We start from the raw sequence: 21401 nt of genomic DNA, 5'->3' as shown, positions 1-21401 counted from the left end.
GCTTTCAAAGCCTGTAAGACTGCCTTTTCAACTCTTACTGGTAACTTACACAGTCCATCCTCTAGGCAATTCTAAACTATCTCTTGTATATACAACACTGATAAACCCCTGCATGTCATTCATTCTACAACAAAGTACTGAAACCTACCACGCAGACCAACAGCAATAAAAAAAAGACAAAAATCCAAACCAAGACAACTCATATTTCAATATGGAGAAAGTATATACAATTACAAAACAAGTCAACTACATAATGTTACAGATGGTAATATGAGCTAAGAAAGGTAATAGGCAAATGAGAAAGGGAGAAGTGTAAGGAAGGACCTGGGTATGGTGGTGCCTGCCTGCAATCCCAGCACTGGGGAAGCTGAGGATGCAGGATCACAGTAAGTTCAAGACTAGTGAGTTTGCCTGAACTAACCTATATAGCTAGGCTACATAGCAAGACCCTGTCTCAGGAAAAAAAAAAAGGAAGGAAGGAAGGAAGGATAAGTACAGTTTCAATTCTAAAAAGTCAGGCCTCATTATGGTGACATTTATATGAGGATATATAGGCAACTGAAACCTTATGAATATGTGGAGAAAGAGTTCTCAATATAAGAAACATCAAGTGCAAAGATCCTGAGCAGTATTAAAAGTAATATACGTAAGGAATAACAAAACTGTAGCTGAGGTGGAACACACTACTCTAGCAGGGTAAATAAATGATGAAGGAAAACAAATAATATGATGAAAGAATCAACAAGTAAAGAAAACAGTACCATTTGTTTAAAGAAATCACTCACTGGTGATGGGAAATATTGACAAAAGAACAAGAGATCAACCTGAGGACAGACAAGATACAGTGAAGGGACTCTTAGAATGAGACATAAGACAACTGAGGAAAGAGAATAAATGAAGAACAATATGAGAATATAGGGGTCGGGGAGATGGCTCAGTAGAATAAGCCTTCCCTGGCAAGCACAAGGATCTGAGTTCAATCCCCGGTTCCGAGAGAAAAAAAGAAAAGAGAATACAAGTATTACTTTAGAGAAATACATGTACCAGTAACAAAATGTTGGAAAAATTAACAGTTATGCTGAGAATACTTATAAAAGTTGAATTTTATGCTATTTCGGTACATTTATGAGCCCAGGTATAAGATACAGAAGGCATTTTATTCTTTGAGACAGGGTCTCACTCTGCAGTTCAAGCTGGCCTCAAACTCATGGCAATCCTCCTGCCTCGGCCTCCCAAGTGCTAGGATTACACGCATGTGCCACCATGTCTGGTTTAGAAGGCCATTTTTAAAAATGTTGAGGGGGAAAAAAAAAATGGCTCCAAAAAAAAAAGTAAGGATAGTAAATGCCATTAAGAGATTCTATCAATAGTTCAAAATTATAGACTGAACAATATGGTAACAAATTACAAAAGCAAAAAAATCTAATAAACATAAATCTAAAATGAGCAAAAGCATAGTAAGATATGCAGCAAAAATGAAATTTAAAAAAATTATGCGAAAGTACTAAACTTTGTGTTTTTTTTTTTATTTATTTTTGTGTGTGTGTGTGTGTGTGTGTGTGTGTGTGTGTGTGGCCAGCTCAGCCCACCAGGGGGCGGGGCTGGCTGGCATGTGGTGCTGGGGGATTGAACCGCGGTCCCTTGCTTTGCTAAACTTGTTCTAAGTAGGTGCTTTAGACCACTGAGCCATCTCACCAGCCCTAAACTTTGTGTTTTGAATCATAAGTATTTATTAATAACATCTCATCTTCTGGTCCATTATTCAAACGGAAAGCAAACTATTTTAGGGCTTATTTGATGTCAAGCTCACTAGTACTGTCACATCAGGGACAATTTTCTTTCATGCATCTTTCAACAAACTTTTGCTGGGACTTGCAATGCATGACAGTCTGTGTTTTGTGCTGGGATATCTAAAAATCACAAATATCTCTGGCCTCTGAAATCTTAAGTGTTAATAGAAAACTTAAGTTCAACATTTAAAAAATTGCACTGCATAAATACAATCAAAATAAAAATTAGAAGTGGGAGAAGAAAAAAACCCAGCATTTTAGAAATTTGAAGTAGAGGTAATGACTTGGCTTAAGTAGTTGGTTTATGGAAAGTTCGATGTATAATTAATGATACCATTCATTCTTTTTGTTTTTCATATCTCAACAGAGTTGCCTCTTCTTTTTCACTAATGGGATCAAAATTAGGTGTTTTTTGTTTTTGTTTTTGTTTTTGTTTTTAATGTATTTAGTACAGGGTCTACAGGGCTTCACAACACAGATCAGACTCATGGTGATTCTCTTGTTTTCAGCCTCCCAAGCACTGGGATTACAGTCAGGCGCCACAACGCCCAGTCTCAGTTGCCATCTCAGTGCACCCTGGGAGTGGGGCTGACACTGCGTGCTGAGGATTGAACCTCAGGCATGTTAATCCACTGAGCTATCTGGCCAGCCCCAAAATTCGTTTTTAAATTTTGTGTGGAAATAAGTCTTCTTTGTTTTTTTGAGAGAGGGTCTCACTATGCAGTTCAGGCTAGCACTGAACACACTATATAACCCAACATGGCACTGAATTTGTGGCAATCCTCCTGCTTCAGTCTCTAGAGTGCCAGCATTAGAGGCTTGCATGAGCACGCACACGGTTGAAATAAGTATTCTTTATTAGGGGCACAGTCTGCTTTTCCCATATGATAGTGTTTTCATCAGGCTTTTAAAATTTTATCAAGATAGTAACAGTTTGCCTTAAATGCTTCAGCCAGCAAATATAATCACTTATATTACCAAACTTTTTAATCACTGTTTAGCATTACAATCCTAATCATACATCCACATACAATACACTTCTCTGAGACAATGCATTTAAATTATCTATTAGTTTTGCTTTGAAATATAAAATAACTGCACCTGTTTCGCAGCCCTACCAAGATAGGTCCATAATTTATATTTCACTTATTCTCAATTATTTCTCCATTCAGAAATGCATTTCTTTTTTCCTGTTCTGTACAGTGCAATTTGAATGACTTCTGCCTGTAGATAAACTTAAGCCAAAACCCTCAAGGGGTTGGTATGTTTTAGGAGATTTTTATTACCCTTTTCAATTCTATTCTTGATTTTTTAAAATAAAATTCAGTCATTCTACCTACAGAATCTCAAAAAAAAAAAAATACAATAATGTTTCTTAAAATTTCTTGAGAATAGAACTAGCATAAGAGAAATATTTTATAGATACTTACATTGAGAATAATTACCATTAACTGCCAATGACATATTTTAACTAGAAAATTAAGGAAAAATAATGATTTTTAAAACTAAAGAGAAATTACAAGGGCCAGCCAAACAACTCAGCAGATTAAAGCAACTGCAAGCAGGCACAGGGGGTGGGAGGTCACAGGGGCCTGCTATGCCAGCCCCGCCCCCAGGGGCGAGCTGAGCTGGTGGTTGAGACTGGGCGTGGTGTTGCGCCCCTGTGATCCCAGCACTTGGGAGGCTGTAAACAGGAGAATCATAGCACTGTAATGCCAACACTTGGGAGACTGTAAACAGGAGAGTCTGATCTAATAGAGAGACCCTGAACAGAAAAAAAATACAGGACCCTTCCCTAAAATACAGGGGGAAAAAAAGAAATTATTCTGGGATTGGCCAGAGAAAATAAACGTTCTACTAAGGTACTCACAGAAATAAACCTAAGAAATATAAACAAACTATATACATTTTACCAAGTTTAAGATACAAAAAGATATGCATGATGAAAATATGGTGCATGCCTCTAATCTTATTCTGGCCAACAGAGGCATGAAGACAGCAAGTTGGAATCCTACCTGGGCAACTTTTCTGACCTAAAAATACCCCGTGTCAACATGAATACAAGAAAGAAAAACAGCTGGGGTTATGATTCAGTGTGTCCCTTAGTTCAAGCCCCAGTACCCAGTACTACAAAAAAGGGTAAGTACAATGAAATTACAATTATAACGCCAGGAATCTTTTCCATCCTTCAAATCAACTCACAGATGTAGTACAATCCCCCTCTATTCTTGATGTTGCAGCCTTAGGAGCTTGTTTTCTATTCCTACAATATGCACTGCTTTCCATCTTAGGAAGTTAACATGTAACAAATCTGCTTCCTATCATCCTAAGCATGACCAGCTCTATTTCAAGTCTCAATTCAGATGTCACTTCTTCAATGATAGCTTGTCATGGTCCCCCTCTCTAAAACTACTCTTTCCTCTAACTTGGCCATATTTTCATTTTTTGAAATTGTGTGTCTCGCATAAGACACAAGACCACAACATCTTTGCTACTGGGATAGCAACAATACTCAATGCTGTTTGGCATAAATTATATGCTCAGAAATCAGCTAGTGTAGAATGGAGACTTCTATAAAAATCTTTAATGATACTAAAGTGTTCATGATGATTTTTTTAAAAAGGAAGTTACAGTGAAATATGTATAATACTATTTTTATAAAACCAAACACATTACATTAGAGAATTCTAAATCACTCTTGTCATATAGGAAGGCTGCTCACCTGTTGGCCTTGAGGACTTTGTAAGATCTGAGCAACAGCAGCAAGTGTATCTGTGTTTGTTATTTGAGATACCCATGGATCAGACAGGCCTTGGACCACATTGGCTGGAGTAACAGGTGTCACTGGAGTTCCTTTCAAAGAAGACATCCCAACCCCCATAAATACGTAAATGAGACTAGCAAAAACAGAAAAATCTGTTCTAGTATTTTAATGAAATATATACAAATTTATATAAATGTTTTCATTTTATTGTCTCTATTTTGAAAACACAATTAAAATCCTTTGTATAATTCACTAAATTTATAAAATACATCTAAAAAGGCCCTGAAAGAATTGCTCCACACGGGTCCTTGATAAGCTAAGCCACTATTTAATCTACCATACTTTGCAGCATTAAAAAAGAAAATTTGTTAACATGAATAAAACACATCCTTTGATGAAAAAAAGTATAGGACAGAACGTAAGTATAACACAAAGCCATTTTTGTTGAAACTCTATATACATATACATGCACAAGCAAAATACAAACACATAAAATGCTAACAAATTTAGTTTTTGAGACTGATTTTAAAAAGTCATCTAAATAGTCCAAGAAAACATTATTTTGAAAATATTATCGATTAGTTTTCATTAAAATGTTTTTAGCATTGTTTACATAAACTGCAAAATGATTTAGATGCAAATGTAAGGATACCAAGAGCCTAGATCTAAAAAGACCTAACTGGCAAATCTATTTTTCTCAAATTTATTATGTTTCTAAGGATTCAAAAAAAAGTTTTCAAAATTCTAGAAAGAATTATATGAAAATACATCTGCTTTTATTTTTCCTTTTGAATTACATTTTGATAATCTAATGTTAAACATACTCTCCTGTACTGTCAAATTATTTTATAAATGAACAATCTTATAAAAATACGAGTAGAAAAAAAATTGCAAGTAGAATACTGAGAGACAAATCTATACTGTAGTAACATACCTGGAGTATTGCTCAGAGCAGTAGTGGTACTGGCCAGAACAGGCGTGACAACTGGAGGAGGAATCCCTGCTGCCATATCCAAAAGAGGCTGAATGATTTCACTCTTGAATACATTGTTCTTTTGCCACAAGTTTAATACTCTCACTATTTTACTCTAGAAAAGAAAAAAATGACATCTTGAGATTTGGCTTTCAAAAGCAATTGTATACAGGATGGAGACATCTGACTGGAATAAGGAGACTGAAGTACTTCTACGGTACTTTCTACCTCTCAAATTCTGCATCTACCACGCTGTACTCGCAAACCTTCACTCACCTGAAAAACCATGTTAATTCTGTAGCTATATAAGACAAAGGTCAACTACAGTTGGCTGAAGGTAAGAATGACAAGCAGGCTCCATCTGCTACATGTGTCAATTCTAATATGCCTGACAATATGGATGCCTCAAAAAACTCTGAAAGAAGGGTTTCAAAGCAGTGTTAAGATTTAAATGTCATAGCTACATTTAAAGTTGATTGTAATCTTGCCTCATATATAATGCTTATCTTTCAAACACACAACTAACGGCAGGACAAAATCCTCACCTAATGTGACCTGCTTGTTACTGATAAGCCAACTTGACATCTCTCAACCATCTCTTCCTTGATAGATCCTTTAACTGCAGCACTACATTCATTTAGTTTACTCTGCTTCCCCACAAGTCTCAACACTGCCCTCATTTCAGGTACCACCATACACATCAAATTTTTGTTTTACTCTCACACTTTTCTCATTACTTAAGTATTCAGAGTACTTCCGAGTTTTGGCCAGCTTTCAGTTAGCCATATAACATTCATGCAGCTATCTACATAACCTTTCTCATTAATTACAGTCTTAGGGCAACTTTATCAACACATAAAAATGTTTTTTAAAACTCAGTTTCCTCATTTATAAAAGACAGTGTGTCAAAAGGTTTTCCAGGCTCCTTTTCTCAATTTAAAACTGAATCAAACTGTTAAAGCCAAAGATTGTCTTGTTAGTTATAACTCTTCTTGAAGCAGTCTATAAAATATTTCAATTTAATTAATCTTACTCCAAAAAAAGATTTCATACTGCTGCCTATGTCTACTATTATTTTCAGTATATCATAACGGTAAAAAGCCGGGGTATTACTGGCTTCTACTTGATAATCTGCACTGTTGAGAGAGAACTTCAAGACAAGAAAAATCCCTACTTGTTTCTCTCTTGGTTTTGTAAGTTTCTGAGATCCTGAAAGCTGCAAATTTATAGACAGAAAAACAGGCTCAACAAAGAATGTCTCAAGATATTCCACACTATTTTGCAAGAAACACCTACTGGTCTGCCCACCACACTTGCCTTCTTGAAATACAAGTATCTCACCCAGAGTCATTCTAATAATGTCCTTTACCTGCACGCCACAAGTAAAAGTACAATGGCTGCGTAATAGCCATTTCTTTAATACTATCATGATACTATTTGATTTACAATTGTAAACAAGAGTTGTAGCTGCTTTTATTGTAAGACTACTCAATGTATCAAGATAAAAATGTAAAAGAGGCTATTTCAAATTATTAAAAATGCTAGTTATGTGTAGATACTTCACAATAAAGATGTGCTTCATCTTTAAATTCCTCACATTACAATGTACTTTTAAATTTTACTCAAACCACATTATCATGCAAATTCTGTATTTCAGATAAATGGCAAAAAAAATTACACAAACATTTCAACATTGTAATTTGACTATTTCTTCTGCATAAAATGCTTGTGCTGTAACTCAAGTGCAGACAGCTTGCCTAACATGCTCAAGGCCATGAGTTCAATCCCCAGCACCATAAAAAAAAGCGTACACGCATACAAAGTAGGTGCTTAGAAATTTCATATATTCTTTTTCCCTATATAAAAATCTTTCCATTTCTAAGACAATCACGTTCTTCAAAATAATCAGTACCTAACAACTATCATTTACACATCTACATTCCAACAATGTCTCTCATTTATTTACTGGGGTTAAAGCATTAATGTAACTATTTTACCTATGATTTTTTTAAAAAAAGCTTCTATTCTATACATGCTATTGTAAATGATACCAGAGTATCAAAACTACACATTTTAGTTCACTATAACGGAAATAAATCTATGCCTCATTTAGTAACAATCCTAAACCAAAGTGCTATTTTACTCTGTTTTTGTAAAATTTCAAATTAGTAACATTTCAGATGGGACTATATGCCTATTTTATGACTCAATTAAGATAGGTCACTTAAAATTTCAAATATTCATTTAAGCTGCATGTAAGTATGAAAGTATCAAAATTAAAAGGCAAAAATTGGCTCAAGAATTATATCCAAGAGCTCATAAAAATACTATTATAAATTTATCTCTGTATCCATCCCAACAAGATTTTTTTTTTTTATTCAAGTCTATAGAACAATTAATAAAACTACCTAATCTTGTCCTACTTAAAATGAGCTGAAAGCTTTGTGGGGAACTTTCAGGTTCTGTAGTTCTTTCTACAACAACGATTATTAGGTTTAACCCATTCTTGCCTTTTCCTTGTTTATCAATACTGCATTCAACTCTCAAGAAACACATTATCTAAATCTAAATCATCATTCAAAATAACCTAGTATCATATGACAAATATAAGGATAAATTCATTTTTGCTCTGCCTTTGAGTTCAAAGGTTTTTTATATACTAATTACAGAGTATTTACACATTCAGATCTACCAGACCAGACCCAGGAAAGTTTATTAAATTGTACCATAACCAAAGAATTTTTGTATGCAGTTATTTTCTATTAACTGCTTGGCAAATCCACTTTTCACAAATAATAAAAAGGTAAACATCAACTCAAATCATATAATCATATTCCTGAATTGATTGTATGTGTAATCATTGTATGTGTATCTAATGTAATTCTAAAAGCTCATTTAACTAACTTATTTAATAGCATTGTTCCAACAAATCAAAAAATTACAAATTCAACTATATCTTTCTAGTCTCCAAGAAATTCTAGAAAAATATGGTAACAATTACTCAAATTCAAATAGCATAATAACGTAAACCACATATTAAGAAAACCTAAAGATGGTAAATAAAACCAAGAGGATAATGTGCTTCCTTAACAGCATACCTTGTCATCCCCAGGGCAACGATACAAATTCTGGAAAGTGCTAATGATGTTATTACTAAATCTGGGTGCAAATACATCCTTTTCTTGACCAAACTGATGTCGGGACTGTCGCACAATGGAGTCAATAACATAAAGTCCAGGTACCTTGTATTCTGGTTTACACTGATGAGAAAAAGAAAAGTGGGAAAGGAAGAAATAGATAAGATTCTTGATAGACAAAAATCATCACAAATCCTATGTAAATATGAAAATATCATTCATCCTGCAATACTCAGACACTCCACACCATGTTTCTGGAATGTCATTTTACAGGATCTACTTTCACTGCTCTGCACATTTAGTTCAACTGCCAGTTACCCAAGTCCCAAAACAGTTATGCATAACTGGCTTCAATAAAATAGCAACAGTATCAAAAAAAAAAAAAAAAAAAAAAAAAAAACCTGAGGTTTTGTTACAAACACTAAGGTTTGTAACACTTTATTATTGCTCTAATAATAACTGCCTAATGATTTACAAAAGTTACATATATGTAAGAGGACTCCAGAAAATATCTTGCCAATAAGCCTGATGTTTCATTTGAAACATGTATCAAGGTTTATACAAATAAAGAATACCAAATAGCAAATTATGATATTCTATGTAAATACACTGAACAGGGACAAAACACTATCACTAGAATTTTGGGAATCCATCTTATAAAAATATTTTTTAGCTATTCCCCTGTGTCAGTGTTTCTGAACTATCTTATGCATTGTTCATTTTGTGGGATATACATTGTCCTTCACTTTCTTACAACACACTTTCTAGCCTATATAGTTATGTAAGTACAAGGATGCATCCTTTTACTCTCCAGCTTACTGCTATTTTGTGTCCATAAAGAAACCTCTTCTAAACCATAATTTAATTAAAATAAAATTACAGCTGGAAAGCAGGTTCTACTTTTGGATAGTCAGGTCAAATACTGCACCTAAAGTTGTGTCTGGGGGGCCTGGCCCTAGCTCAGGCCTTTAAGTGGCTGCTTCCACAAAGCTGTCAGCCTCAGGTTGCTGGAGTTCGAACCTCACAACTCTCCCGGCTGGCCAAAAGTGCCCTGAAGGCGTTCGAGGAACAACAACAACAAAAAAAAAAAAAAATTTCCTAAAGTTGAGTCTAGAAATCACATATGACACAAAAACAAAGCTATACTGTTCAGAGACTTCTTGAAAACCTAGGTATCAATGAGAAAATAATCTTCAAACATCACATAATATACGTATTGAAGTTTACAAATGGTATTTTTAGCTAAGACAATTTCAATTTGTGAAAGAATGAGAGGGCACTGAATTTTTTACTTGAAATAATTTTATTTCTTAAGAGTCTTTAATAATCAAATGAGAGGGCTGAGGAGATACTCAGGGGCTTAAGTGCCTGCTGGGCAAGGGCGAGGGCAAGGCGGGGGTATTCAACACCAACTCAAAAAAAATCTAGTCCAACTTACTTGAAATATTTCAAAGCAAGGCAATAATGCTGATGTTTCAACACTAAAGTTTGAGGTTAAACGAAAGAATCAAAACTTAACTCTATAAGTTCTTTTTATTTTCCTTCAGGGCACATATCCATCCAAGGCTATCTTCTTTTGACTAACAATACATTTCAGTAAATAGAACATTTCAAACATAATGAAAACCAGGGCATCTTTTTAGTTAGGAAATATGCAAGTTAAGACTAAATACAATTTGTAAATTGATGAGAACTTTGGAAACTTGAGGGATAAGTAAGGCCTAATGTAGTGTTTTTAATTTGATTTTCAAGGAAATTCTGGGGCTGGGATATAGCTCAGTGGCATAAACGCCTGCCTAGCAAACACAAGATCCTGAGTTCGACACCTGGTATTGCAAAAAAAGAAAAGAAAAAAACGAAAAGAAAAGAAAAGAAAAAAAATAAATAAAAATAAAAAGGAAAAGAAAAATCCTAATTTCAGTGGAGAAAAATCTTGAGTACATACTACAATAAATGTGCTATTATGGACAAGTATAAACATCCTAAAGCTTCAAAAATATATTAATAGTTTTAGTAGTAAACAGGAAGGCATGAGGGGGTAAAAAAGTCTACTTCCACAGTATTTTCAAAAAATACACTAACGTTTTATGGGATTAAAATTTCTTGCACTAAAACAGGCATAGTAGGGCTGGGGAAATGGCTCAGTAGAATAAACGCTTCCCCAGCAAGCGCAAGGGCCTGAGTTCAATCCCCGGTTCCAAATAAAGAAATAAATAAATAACAAGAACGTTAAACCTATTTTAAAAAAAAACAGGCATAGTAGCACACACCTGTAATCCCAGCACTTAAGGAGACTGAGACAGGAGGATCACTGACAGTATAAGGCCAGCCTGCATTGTACTGCAAGATCTTGTCTCAAAAATCACCAAAATAAATAATTTCTTCCATTAGCAGACATTTTTTCCACCTAAGATAGCAAAAAAACTTGTTTCAAACAAAAAACATGATTTAATGTTTTAAAATAACTCAAAACCAGGAGCTGGGAAGATAGCTCAGTAAAATAAGCACTTGCCTGTCAAGCACAAGGGCCTGAGTTCAAGCCCCAGTTCTGCAAAACAAAACAAAACAAAACAAAACAAAACAAAACAACTCTAAACCTGTAAACTTCATTGGGTCACCAACTACAAACTCAAGAGAAATATTAAAACAAAGAAATACAAATTTCTTTCAAGTTTATCTTTAAATTCTAGCATAATGAAAACTAGAATTTCTAGTAAGACTTTCAATGGCATATTTTTACTGTACTCTGAATATTTTTAAAGTTTTGTATTAAATTTTCAGTTTCTGCATTTTCAAAGAATAATTTCCAATAATAATAATAATTTCCAATTTCTCATGCAATAGAGAAATCACCTTTTAAAAGGAGAAATCTAAGAACAGATAGGGAGAATGCACCTTTTAGGGTATGTACGACTTTCATTCCACCCTCCAAGTTGACCCCTGTGGCTACCAGCAGTTAAGAGTTGTCTGACAAAGAGCCCTGTACACAACTAGGTAAAACAAAATACACCTTTTTCTTTTTAAAAGGGGGAAGATTTATTCTAGATTTTACATAATAATCCTATTAAAATGTGTGTTGCCATTCCCAACAATTAAAAGTTAGTATTAACAAAGCCAGAACGGTTAAAATCATTAGCAAGTAGCTGTGTATCTGCAAAGAACCGAATAATGTTTTGGGGATGTATGTTCTAGGTTATACTCCTATCTTAAAACACACAAGCAATATTTTCTTTTCTCTGTGGATTAGAATGCTTGTGAGCTACCAACTTTCAGGATTTCTGGCAGCAAAAATCTCATAATTTCTTGCTTGTACAGTGAGCACAAACTCTTAAACTAAACCTATCAAGGGAGAGCAGTACTGAAACTTTTGGCTCAAAGATACTCTTTTTTTTGTTACACCACACAAATACAGTGACTGCCATGCTTAAAATGAGAATGAGATACACAAAAGGACCACTGACACCAATGGGTAACTAGCAAACACAATCCAACTAATATCGACTCTTAAGTGCTTTCTTATCAACTTCTAGCCATTCTATAAAAATTCTGCTACTATTCTTTTTCCGTAGATTTTAGTTACCTTCCCAAGCCCTCTTCAAGCAAATGTTTTTCTAGAGATCCACTTTCCTGGCGATTCTAACAGTTATATACAACATGTGCCCCATTTTACACTTTGTTGTTATTTTGCTTTTCTCCATTGTTTTATTTTGTTTTTATGAGTGTGAATGTGGTGTCTAGCCTCTTCATGATCCTTGTTCTGTTCTTTTTATCTTGTCGTCCTCTCTTTCCTTCTGGTCTTCTGTACCAGTTTCCCAAAGTTAGCATGATACCCCTTTGTCCTCCAGCCTTACTTCATTCATTCTTTTACTTATTTGGTACAGGTTCTCACTGTGCAGCCTGGACTCCTAGTGATCTTCCTGTCTCAGCCTCCCCGCCTTGGGATTACAGATGTGTACCACCACACCCAGCTTCAGTGACTGGCTCGGTGCCCAGGGCCAGCACGGCATGTTTGCTGGGGTTTGAACCCAGATCCTTGCGCTTGCCAGGCAGGGGCATAGACTGCTGAGCTATTCCCCCAGCCCTTCTCTCTTCTTCTACTTCTGTTTTCTCCCTAACTCCTTCTAAATTGTTAACCCCTGAGGGAAAAATTGACATATTAAGAACTTATATACTATAGGGCTGGAGAGATGGCTCAGTAGAATAAGCGTTTGCCTGGTAAGCGCAAGGAGTGAGTTCAATCCCCGGTTCCAAAAAAAAATAGAAGAACGTACATACTGCCTATAATTTCCTGCTCTGTTTTAGATTGTTATATAACCACAAATCTAATTCCTACAGTTAAAACTGGCAAATTAATGGTTACTTCAGTTTGTCATTTTATAGATTATTTGATGATCCTCTTATTGCTAATGGTATTACTTTAGCCAGAAGTGACACAACTATTCTAAAATAGCTTTTCTTTCTGGTATTCTAAGACTGAGACTGACTAAGAATTATAGAAAATACTGTGGCACAGGGCTAAAGAACCAGGGGCTGAGCAAAACAGACAGCAATCTCTTATCCCCAACAATTTGAAGAGGTAGGATTGAGCAACAGACTTGAAATTCAAAAACCAACTACAACTGGAAGATACCTCAGAGAGGTAGTCATTTCCTAAGAGTTCTAAATACTAGCACTAAAGCAAACCATAATAGACAATTTGTAAGTATCACCTCAGGAAGGAAGGAAAGGAGGAAGGAAAGGAAGGAGACAGATACTTAAAAAAGATGTAACGCTGGAATCCAGTTCACCAAAGGCAAATTCAGTGGCAATGAGGTGGGACAATCTGAAAGCCATCTACCTGGCCTCTCTGAAGTAGTAATAACAAAGCAATTGAATGAGGCTCTAGAAAAAAATCAAATCAGGAATTTTTCAGAGAACTACACAGATGGTGTCCATAACGAAAACTATGTTTGACTCTAGACCAGAAACATATTTAAAAAAAAAAAAAAGAGAGAGAGAGAGAGGAACTTAAGAAAATTATGGGAGCCATAAAAGCTCAACATAGGAAAGAAATACAAGGGGTTTGGGGATATATAGCTCAGAGACACGGCGCCTGCCTGGCAAGCATAAGAACCTGAATTCAATCCCCAGTACCACCTAAAAAAAAAAAAAAAGGAAAGAAATGGAATCGATATAGCAGATTCAAGCACATACCTAGGAGAATAAAAGTTCCACTGAAAGTATCCACCAATGTCAATGAGAGGAAAGGATCTTAGTTATAGAACATAGGCTTATGGTTGGCAATCATGAAAAGCATTTTTTTTTTTTTATTATATCTTTAGTAGTCTACAGAGTCTCACTACACAGATCAGACTTGTAGTGATCCTCCTATTTTCAGCCTTCCAAGTGCTAGGATCACAGGCGCATGCCACCACACCCAGTCTCAGTCCCAGTGCACCCCGTGGGACGGGGCCAGCACAGCACACCAGGGATCGAACACCTGATCCCTCCACTGAGCTATCTGGCTGGCCCATGCAAAGATTTCTTTAAAAATGCATGGAACCATAAGAAATCAATCCAGCAGTTGATGAGTAAAATAATAAGATTATGACTAAAGTCAATGAAAAAGCATGCAACAGCACAAATGATTAATTAAAAAAAAACCTATTCACACACATCATGGCAGAAAATTTCTGGGTAGGGGAAAAAAACTGACATATGGAAGTATGGCTTAGGGAACTCCAATTAGCAATGAACATGCAGCCCACTTCCTCTGTACCTTATACACAGGGCCTAAAGGTAATTTTTTAGTGTGCCTGCATTGTGACTGCAAATGAGGTTACATGTAGAATTTTCCATTTGTTGTATTATGTTTTTTGTTCATAATGTTTAGAATTTAGGAGGATTTAAAATTTTCAGATTAAGACATTTTATTCTTTTCTTCTTTTACAGAACCTATTACACATCTTGGTCCTTATACTTTTGGTTTCTCAAATCAGAGAATAAACATGACATTTACACATGAATCTGATTTATTTAACTTAAAAAGTATGGTCTCAGGATACAACCATGTAGTTGGATATGTCCTAAGTTTATTCATCTTCAGGGCTGGGAGCACACTATTTCAGGGGAAAAAAAAAAAAAACCAAAAAAACAAAAAACAACACATCTTTATCCATTTAGTGACTGACAGGCATTTCGGCTGTTTCCAAGATTTAACTAGCACAAACTCTGCTGCTTATAAACATGGGAGTGCATATATCACCCATGGCATGATGCTTTTAATTCTTTTGAGAAGATACCAAGAAGGGGACTATCTGGCTCAAACAGAACCTCTAGTTTCAATTTTTTGTGTGAGTGGTGCAACCATTGATTTCTACAGTGGTTGGGTGCGTGTGGGTGTGTGTGATTTTTTTTTTTAACTCCTCTACATAAAATGTGCAAATAGGAACAGGAACGAGGGAGAGGGAAGGGGAAAAGGAAGGGAAAAGAAAAAACAAAGAAGGAAAAAATGGAAACAAAGCTTTTATAAATAAGTAGAGGAGGAGGGGGCTGAAGGAAAGGTATAAGAATAGGGAATAAAAGAATGCAGATATATCATGTAAAGGTACAAATTCCCTATGATGAATGTGCTTTTTACATATACTTAAAATGTCCCAATAAACTTACTAACAACAAATAATTGACAACTTTATCTCATTAAAAGATATGTTTATTTGTGAGCAGTTATCTACCATTAATTTCTCAAAATTTTATTTTTATTTATTGATTTTTGGTATTTTAGGGAAGGGTTTAAAGGTTGTTCAGGGATTCACTACTAGATTGGACCTGTAGTGATCCGCCTGTTTACAGCCTCCCAAGAGCTTGGATTACAGGTGTGTGCCACCATGCCTAGTCTCAACTGCCATCTCAGTGTGCCTCAGGGGCGGGGCCAGGAGGGCAGGCCTGGGGATCAAGTCCTCAGCCCCTGTGCCTACTTGCAGGTGCCTTAATTTGCTGAGGTATTTAGCCGGCCCTTCTCAAAATTTTAACATGCAAATCTTTCAAGTACACTTGGTACTATATAATTTTTTTTATATCTTTTATTTACTTGGTACAGGGTCTTGCTATGCAGCTTAGACTAGTAGTGATCCTCCTGTCTTAGCCTCCCCATTGCTGCGATGACAGGAGTGCATGACCACACTCAGTTTCAGTGGGCTTGCCACTATATATATAATGTACGTTCACAACCGCTGTACTACAAATTAGCTATACTATAATTTTTATATCACTTTAATGTTTTCTTTAAGGAGTTATAACGCCTGGTCTGCTAAATCAACACTTTTGTTTCCACAGTTATAATCCAAAGCCCCTTAGAAGGGATACACCTGTCCAACTGGATTATGCATATACCACCAGTAATTCAAACAAGCAACAAATGAATTCAAAACAGAGCCACCAGGCAACAAGATATTACAAGCCTTTTATGAACGGGTTAATCTGTCCAAATGAGGAGCTGGGGAGATAGCTCAGTTGAATAAGTGCTTGCCTGGCAAGTGCAAGGGCATGAGTTCAATTCAGCTCCACAAAAAAAAATATAATAAAATCTGTCCAAATGCTATTATCTGAGGAAACTGAGTAAAGGGCATATTATGATCCAGTCTTAATTTATTCAATTACATATGAATTTAGAATTTAATTGAAAAATAATTTTACTTTTTAATAAAGTAAGTTTATTTTAAAAGTACTTAAAAATTAAAAAGTTTCACTGAAAACATATATACACAATTAAAATACACAAGTCTCTGATTTAAATAGGATGGGGAAAGAAATTAAGTTTTCCCCTATCCATAGACTTCCTTTTTTTATTTGACTGCACAATTATCTCAAAATGGGATAACTATTCACTCCAGGTCTCCCTAAGATACAGTATTTCTCAAAGTACCTTTACTCCAAATCAAACCAGTGAAAAAACATTAATATACAAGCTCATTCTTCTTTAAACCCCAATTTCTGAAGGAACATCAAAGGTATTATCTAAGAACTGTTAGAAATGCAAAATCTCAGGTTCTTCCTCAGGTTTGCTGAATCAGAATAGATACTATAGCAATATGCCTATATAATTCCTACATGTAACAAACCTTAAGAGACACTGTAGTAAACAGCAGAAACTTAAAAAACCTTCATAGTTTTAGGCTGATAAATCTTTACAATTACTAACCTCATGGATTAATTTACTTAAATTGCATACCTGTAATTTTACTCATGTCTTACCAAAGTTGTCCAAACTACTTACTACAAAACTATGTTTAAGCAATATTTTAGACACTGGAAAAAAAAAAAAAAAAAACTGGTCACCTGATTTATCCAAAGTCACCTAGTTTAGGAATACAGTAATCTTACTTAATTCCTATATTTATCTACTAAATACTTTTAACACACTGCAACCTTGCTGAATCCTTAATGTCATATATGTACTTGATTCTCAAACCAGTTCTGACTCCATTTAGGTATACGAACATGGGCAGAATATAAAACCCAAGTACAAACTAGGAAAGTACAGTTTCTGCAGTGTTTCATTTTATAAGGCATAAATCTTAAGTGTCCCTACTAGAAATGGCATCAAAACAGCTAATTGCAAACAAACATGCAAAGAAACAATCTAGTCACTTCACTCTGGCTACAAAAAATTACTAAATGTACCTAGTTCAGCTGTTTTCAACTTTACCTGTCCTATTTACCCTGAAAAATGGAACTGCAGATCTATACAATAAAATGTAATATACTAATGAACAAGGCCAAATGAAAACAGGAGAAAAACAGCTGATGAGAACATTTCATACATATTTAATATAAGTACTTTCTAAACATGCAGTTTAAAATGAGAAGAATTTTCTTAAAAGCTAATTCCAAACTTAACAAAAACACCTACTGAAACCTGTTTTGGAATTACTGAAAAGGTATTTTCTTTTTAATTCTGAATTTAAAATAAAATAACTGGAATCATTTTTTCACAGGTCAACAAAACAACATAACCTCAGGTATTTCATTTAAAGAAGAGCATGGGGATATACAACTTACTACATTTAGCCTGTATGTACTTACTTTCTGAATGAATTTCTCAACACTCTGTACCACATGTTTATAGAACTGGAAAAGAAAAAGGTACAGTTTTTAAATCAGCTTACTTTAAGTAGATAATTTCCTACCAACTACATGTTTAAACATAGCTCCAAAGGTCCATCAAGATAATTAAATTTAATCAAATTTCACAATAAAGGTTCACAGTACTCATCTACATAAGCAGCCAGCATTAATGTCTGATTACATAAATAGTTCTCTTATGTAACTATATGGTCAGTATATCCAAACTACATTAGTATAACACAGACTTATAAAAATAATTTCAAAGCCTTTTTGAAAACATACTTTTGACAAACTGCTGTAATTACATCAAAGTATTTTTGATGTATTTATGTGTACACATATCACAAGGGTAGTACTAGAAACTAAACCCTGATCAAAAAATAGCATCAATAAATCTAACAGTGTTGTTTTTAACTTGTTTCCTGCTTCCCTTGCAAAATGAAATGCAGATATATGTAAGATGTAGAAAAGTACAATGCTTATAATGGCTGATTGTGTCCACTTGAATAGTTAGAAGCTTAACTAAATCAGCTCAGCAATTCTGTACCCTTGGGTATAGAAGATCCACCCTAGGGCGATTCATCACTCCTATAGTATAAAGGGAAAATGAAGAAGGATGAACTTGCTTCTGTTCTTCTGTTCCTCTGCTCCCATCTTTGCCTTCAGCTTGGACACGGTCTCTTGGCTTTATTGCAGACTCTTCGACTTCTGCCTTGGATCCTTCAGTCTTCCAACACAGATTCTCCAGCCTTCCATCACAGACCGACCAGCCTCCTGATGCAGACTTGCACCAGAAAGTGAACTCCAGGCCTTGGACTGAAACCTTCGGTCTGCAGCGTACACACATCCTCTGTGCGTTTCCTCATCCAACTCTATGGCTGCTGACCGTAAGCCAACCTTGTAATTTCTTATACTTTTGTGTATCTTGCATTATATCTATTTCTCTAGTAAAATACTAATGGCCTAATGAATCTCACAAAGTTTAGTGGAAGAGAAGTAAAGACATGCATTAAAAATCAATAATGATCTACTATCAATTATGAGAATACTTAGAAGATTTAAGTTTCTTAGAACATGGTATGTGAGACATGAACATCAAAATAAGTAACTTTCTAGAATTTCTTTTTAATAAATATGAATACCTCTATGGTAATGCTGTGTTTAGCATACTTCTGTTTAGAGAATGTGAATTATACTTCTAATGAATTTTGCTGAGGGAAACTGCCTTAGCAAAAACACAAAACCTTAGCAAAAAACACTAAAATTGGAAACTAATTCAAGAGATGGAAGGGGAAGTAGGAGAAAAAAAAGTAAAAAGAATTAAATTGTCATGTGCATTTACCAACTTCCCAAAATCAATGTAATCATTATGAACTCTAAATGTACATTAATAAAATTTAAAATTTAAAAGATTAAGTAAAGTAAGTTATGTATGAATTTTATAGTATATTAAATAATAGAATTTCATCAAACTGAAATTTCTTGTATGTGATTGTCATACTACAGTTTCTTGGGAAAATGTTAACAGATTTAAATTTGTGCATATATAAAGTACTACTATCAATGAAGTCTGAAACTCTCAAATAATCAGCCAGAAAAATAAAACAAGTATGTATCTCTATGAATTTGTAGAAATTAAGCAAATGGTTCATAACTGGTGAATCTAGGGGAAAACTATATCATGCTTGCCATAGCATTTTGCAAGTTAATTTTTAAAAATTAAAAACTAATAATAAATCAAAATAGCTTATCATAAAATTAAATTACTCAACTAAAACATAAATTCATATTCTTAACAAATTACTTAATTTGTTAATCTCTGACATCTAAAAACAGCAAACAATGTTAGCACCTATAGTTCACTGAGCCTTTTTTTTTTCCATAATTTTATTAAGAAACAAATAGCAATGAGACAGTTTCAAACCAAACTGGTAGGACAACACTGAGCCTTTAATTAAAAAGGCATTGTGCTCAAGTTGGCATTGTGCTCAAGTTACATAAAACACAATTATTTTCAAAGAATAAAAATGGCTGTTGTATACTCTCAAGATCATAGAAGATGAGATCACAACGGAAAATACAGTATTCAATACAAGAGGCTAAACTAATACAATATTCAACCTATCATATACCATGAAAAAAACCTGTTTTAATATTCATAGATTAATAACTACTTAATTAGAAATAAGAACACATTCATTCCCATGTTATAAACCCTTACTAAAGGAAGAGGTGTTCTAGAAATAAAAATTTAGGAAGGTATGTATAGTTGAGTTCAAAGGTCTTTCAGTCAAAAAAATTTATGTAAAATTCTGCACATATACGAATCTCTTCAGAGATTCAACCTTTTTCAGACCTTTGGACCAGCCAACATACGTTCAGCCTTCCATATCAAAGCAATCATTAAATGTCTGTGGTACCTTCATGCAACTCATGTGCCTTCCATACAACAAAGTTCAATTACTTTCATAATGCCTTATTTTCAAATCTATACAGAATTAGTAATTTTTAAAAATGTAATATATTAATTTTTACTTCAAAGCTTTTTATCAACTTGTATTTAAAATTCTGTGAAGCCAGGGTGACAAATGATAGCGTTAAACACATTCTCCATGATGTGGATGCATATAACCAATAAATCATACCTAAGAGAAGTTAAGGAAAAATGTGTACATCCAAGTATATGAAAGGACAGTTAGCGAAATGTTAAGTATTTATATGGTTTGCAGGTGGTAGGATTTTTCTTTTCCACACTGAACATGTATTCAGTGTAAAGCAGGAGTAATTACATAAATTATAAAAATTATTACTCCTTCATCAGGTTCGTGGTATAAGTCTGTAACCATGGGAGGCTTACAGGCTCCTGAGGCAGGAGGATCACTGAGAGTCTGAAGCCAATCTAGGCTACACAGTAAGTTCAAAGCCAGTCTGAACTACACAGCTAGACTCTGTCTCCTTCCCCCTTCAAAGAAAACTACCCCCCTTCAAAAATATTAGGGTAGTATTTTCTTTTGAAAATATGAAAATTTATTACTTACCTTAATAGCTTTGATGGCTGCCTTTGTAATCTGGGTCATTTTTGCTTTAGAAATAGGTGGCTTGTAGTCATTCAAGGAATACAACTGATGAAAAAAACAAACAAAAGTTTAAGTACAGCAAGACTGTCTCTAAGCAACTGCATGACATAACCAAGATTTCCATTTTTTATATTCTCAATGAAATCAAAGGACTGCTTTTCTTCTAAAAAGCTCAAGGGCCAGCCAGATAGCTCAGCAGACTGAAGTGCCTGCTTAGGCAGGGGCCTGGCATGCAGGTCCTGCCCCTGGGGTGCACTGAGATGGCAACTGAGACTGGGCGTGGTGGCATGCAGCACCTGTAATCCCAGAGGTTGGGAAGATGAAAACAGGAGGATCACTATGAGTCCAATCTGTGTAGAGACCTTGTGGACCCTAAAAAGCTTAACATTAGGGAGCTACATCCAAATTCAAGCTATCATTTCACACTCAGTTGCTTATTATCATCAACAAGATAACAAGTGTTAGGGATGTGGAAAAGTGGGAATTTTGTATAATGCTAGTGGGAATATAAAATTTTTCAACAACTGTTTTTAAAAGAATAGTTTCTTTTTTCTT

General features: G+C 34.8%; 1 protein-coding gene across 7 annotated transcripts in view; it reads right to left on the bottom strand.

The window, feature by feature from the left end:
- Positions 1–21401, bottom strand: part of Scaf8 (SR-related CTD associated factor 8) — a 199977-nt gene that overhangs the window by 144741 nt on the left and 33835 nt on the right. For all 7 annotated transcript variants that reach the window (XR_002820545.1, XM_012514093.2, XM_023712212.1 and 4 more), the window contains 5 exons: positions 20808–20891; positions 17728–17772; positions 8626–8787; positions 5489–5642; positions 4513–4643 (listed from right to left, as the gene is read on the bottom strand). Coding sequence is in view for 6 of the 7 variants with exons in the window: in XM_012514093.2 (XP_012369547.1) it covers positions 4513–4643; positions 5489–5642; positions 8626–8787; positions 17728–17772; positions 20808–20891 (576 nt within the window). In the remaining variant the exon portion in view is untranslated. The remainder of the gene's footprint in view (positions 1–4512; positions 4644–5488; positions 5643–8625; positions 8788–17727; positions 17773–20807; positions 20892–21401) is intronic.

This window comes from Octodon degus, unplaced genomic scaffold (genome assembly GCF_000260255.1).
Source record: "Octodon degus isolate 3935 unplaced genomic scaffold, OctDeg1.0 scaffold00024, whole genome shotgun sequence".
NCBI lineage: Eukaryota > Metazoa > Chordata > Mammalia > Rodentia > Octodontidae > Octodon > Octodon degus.
The sequence above is the reverse complement of the archived record's forward strand: the minus strand, read 5'-3'. Positions and strand labels throughout refer to the sequence as shown.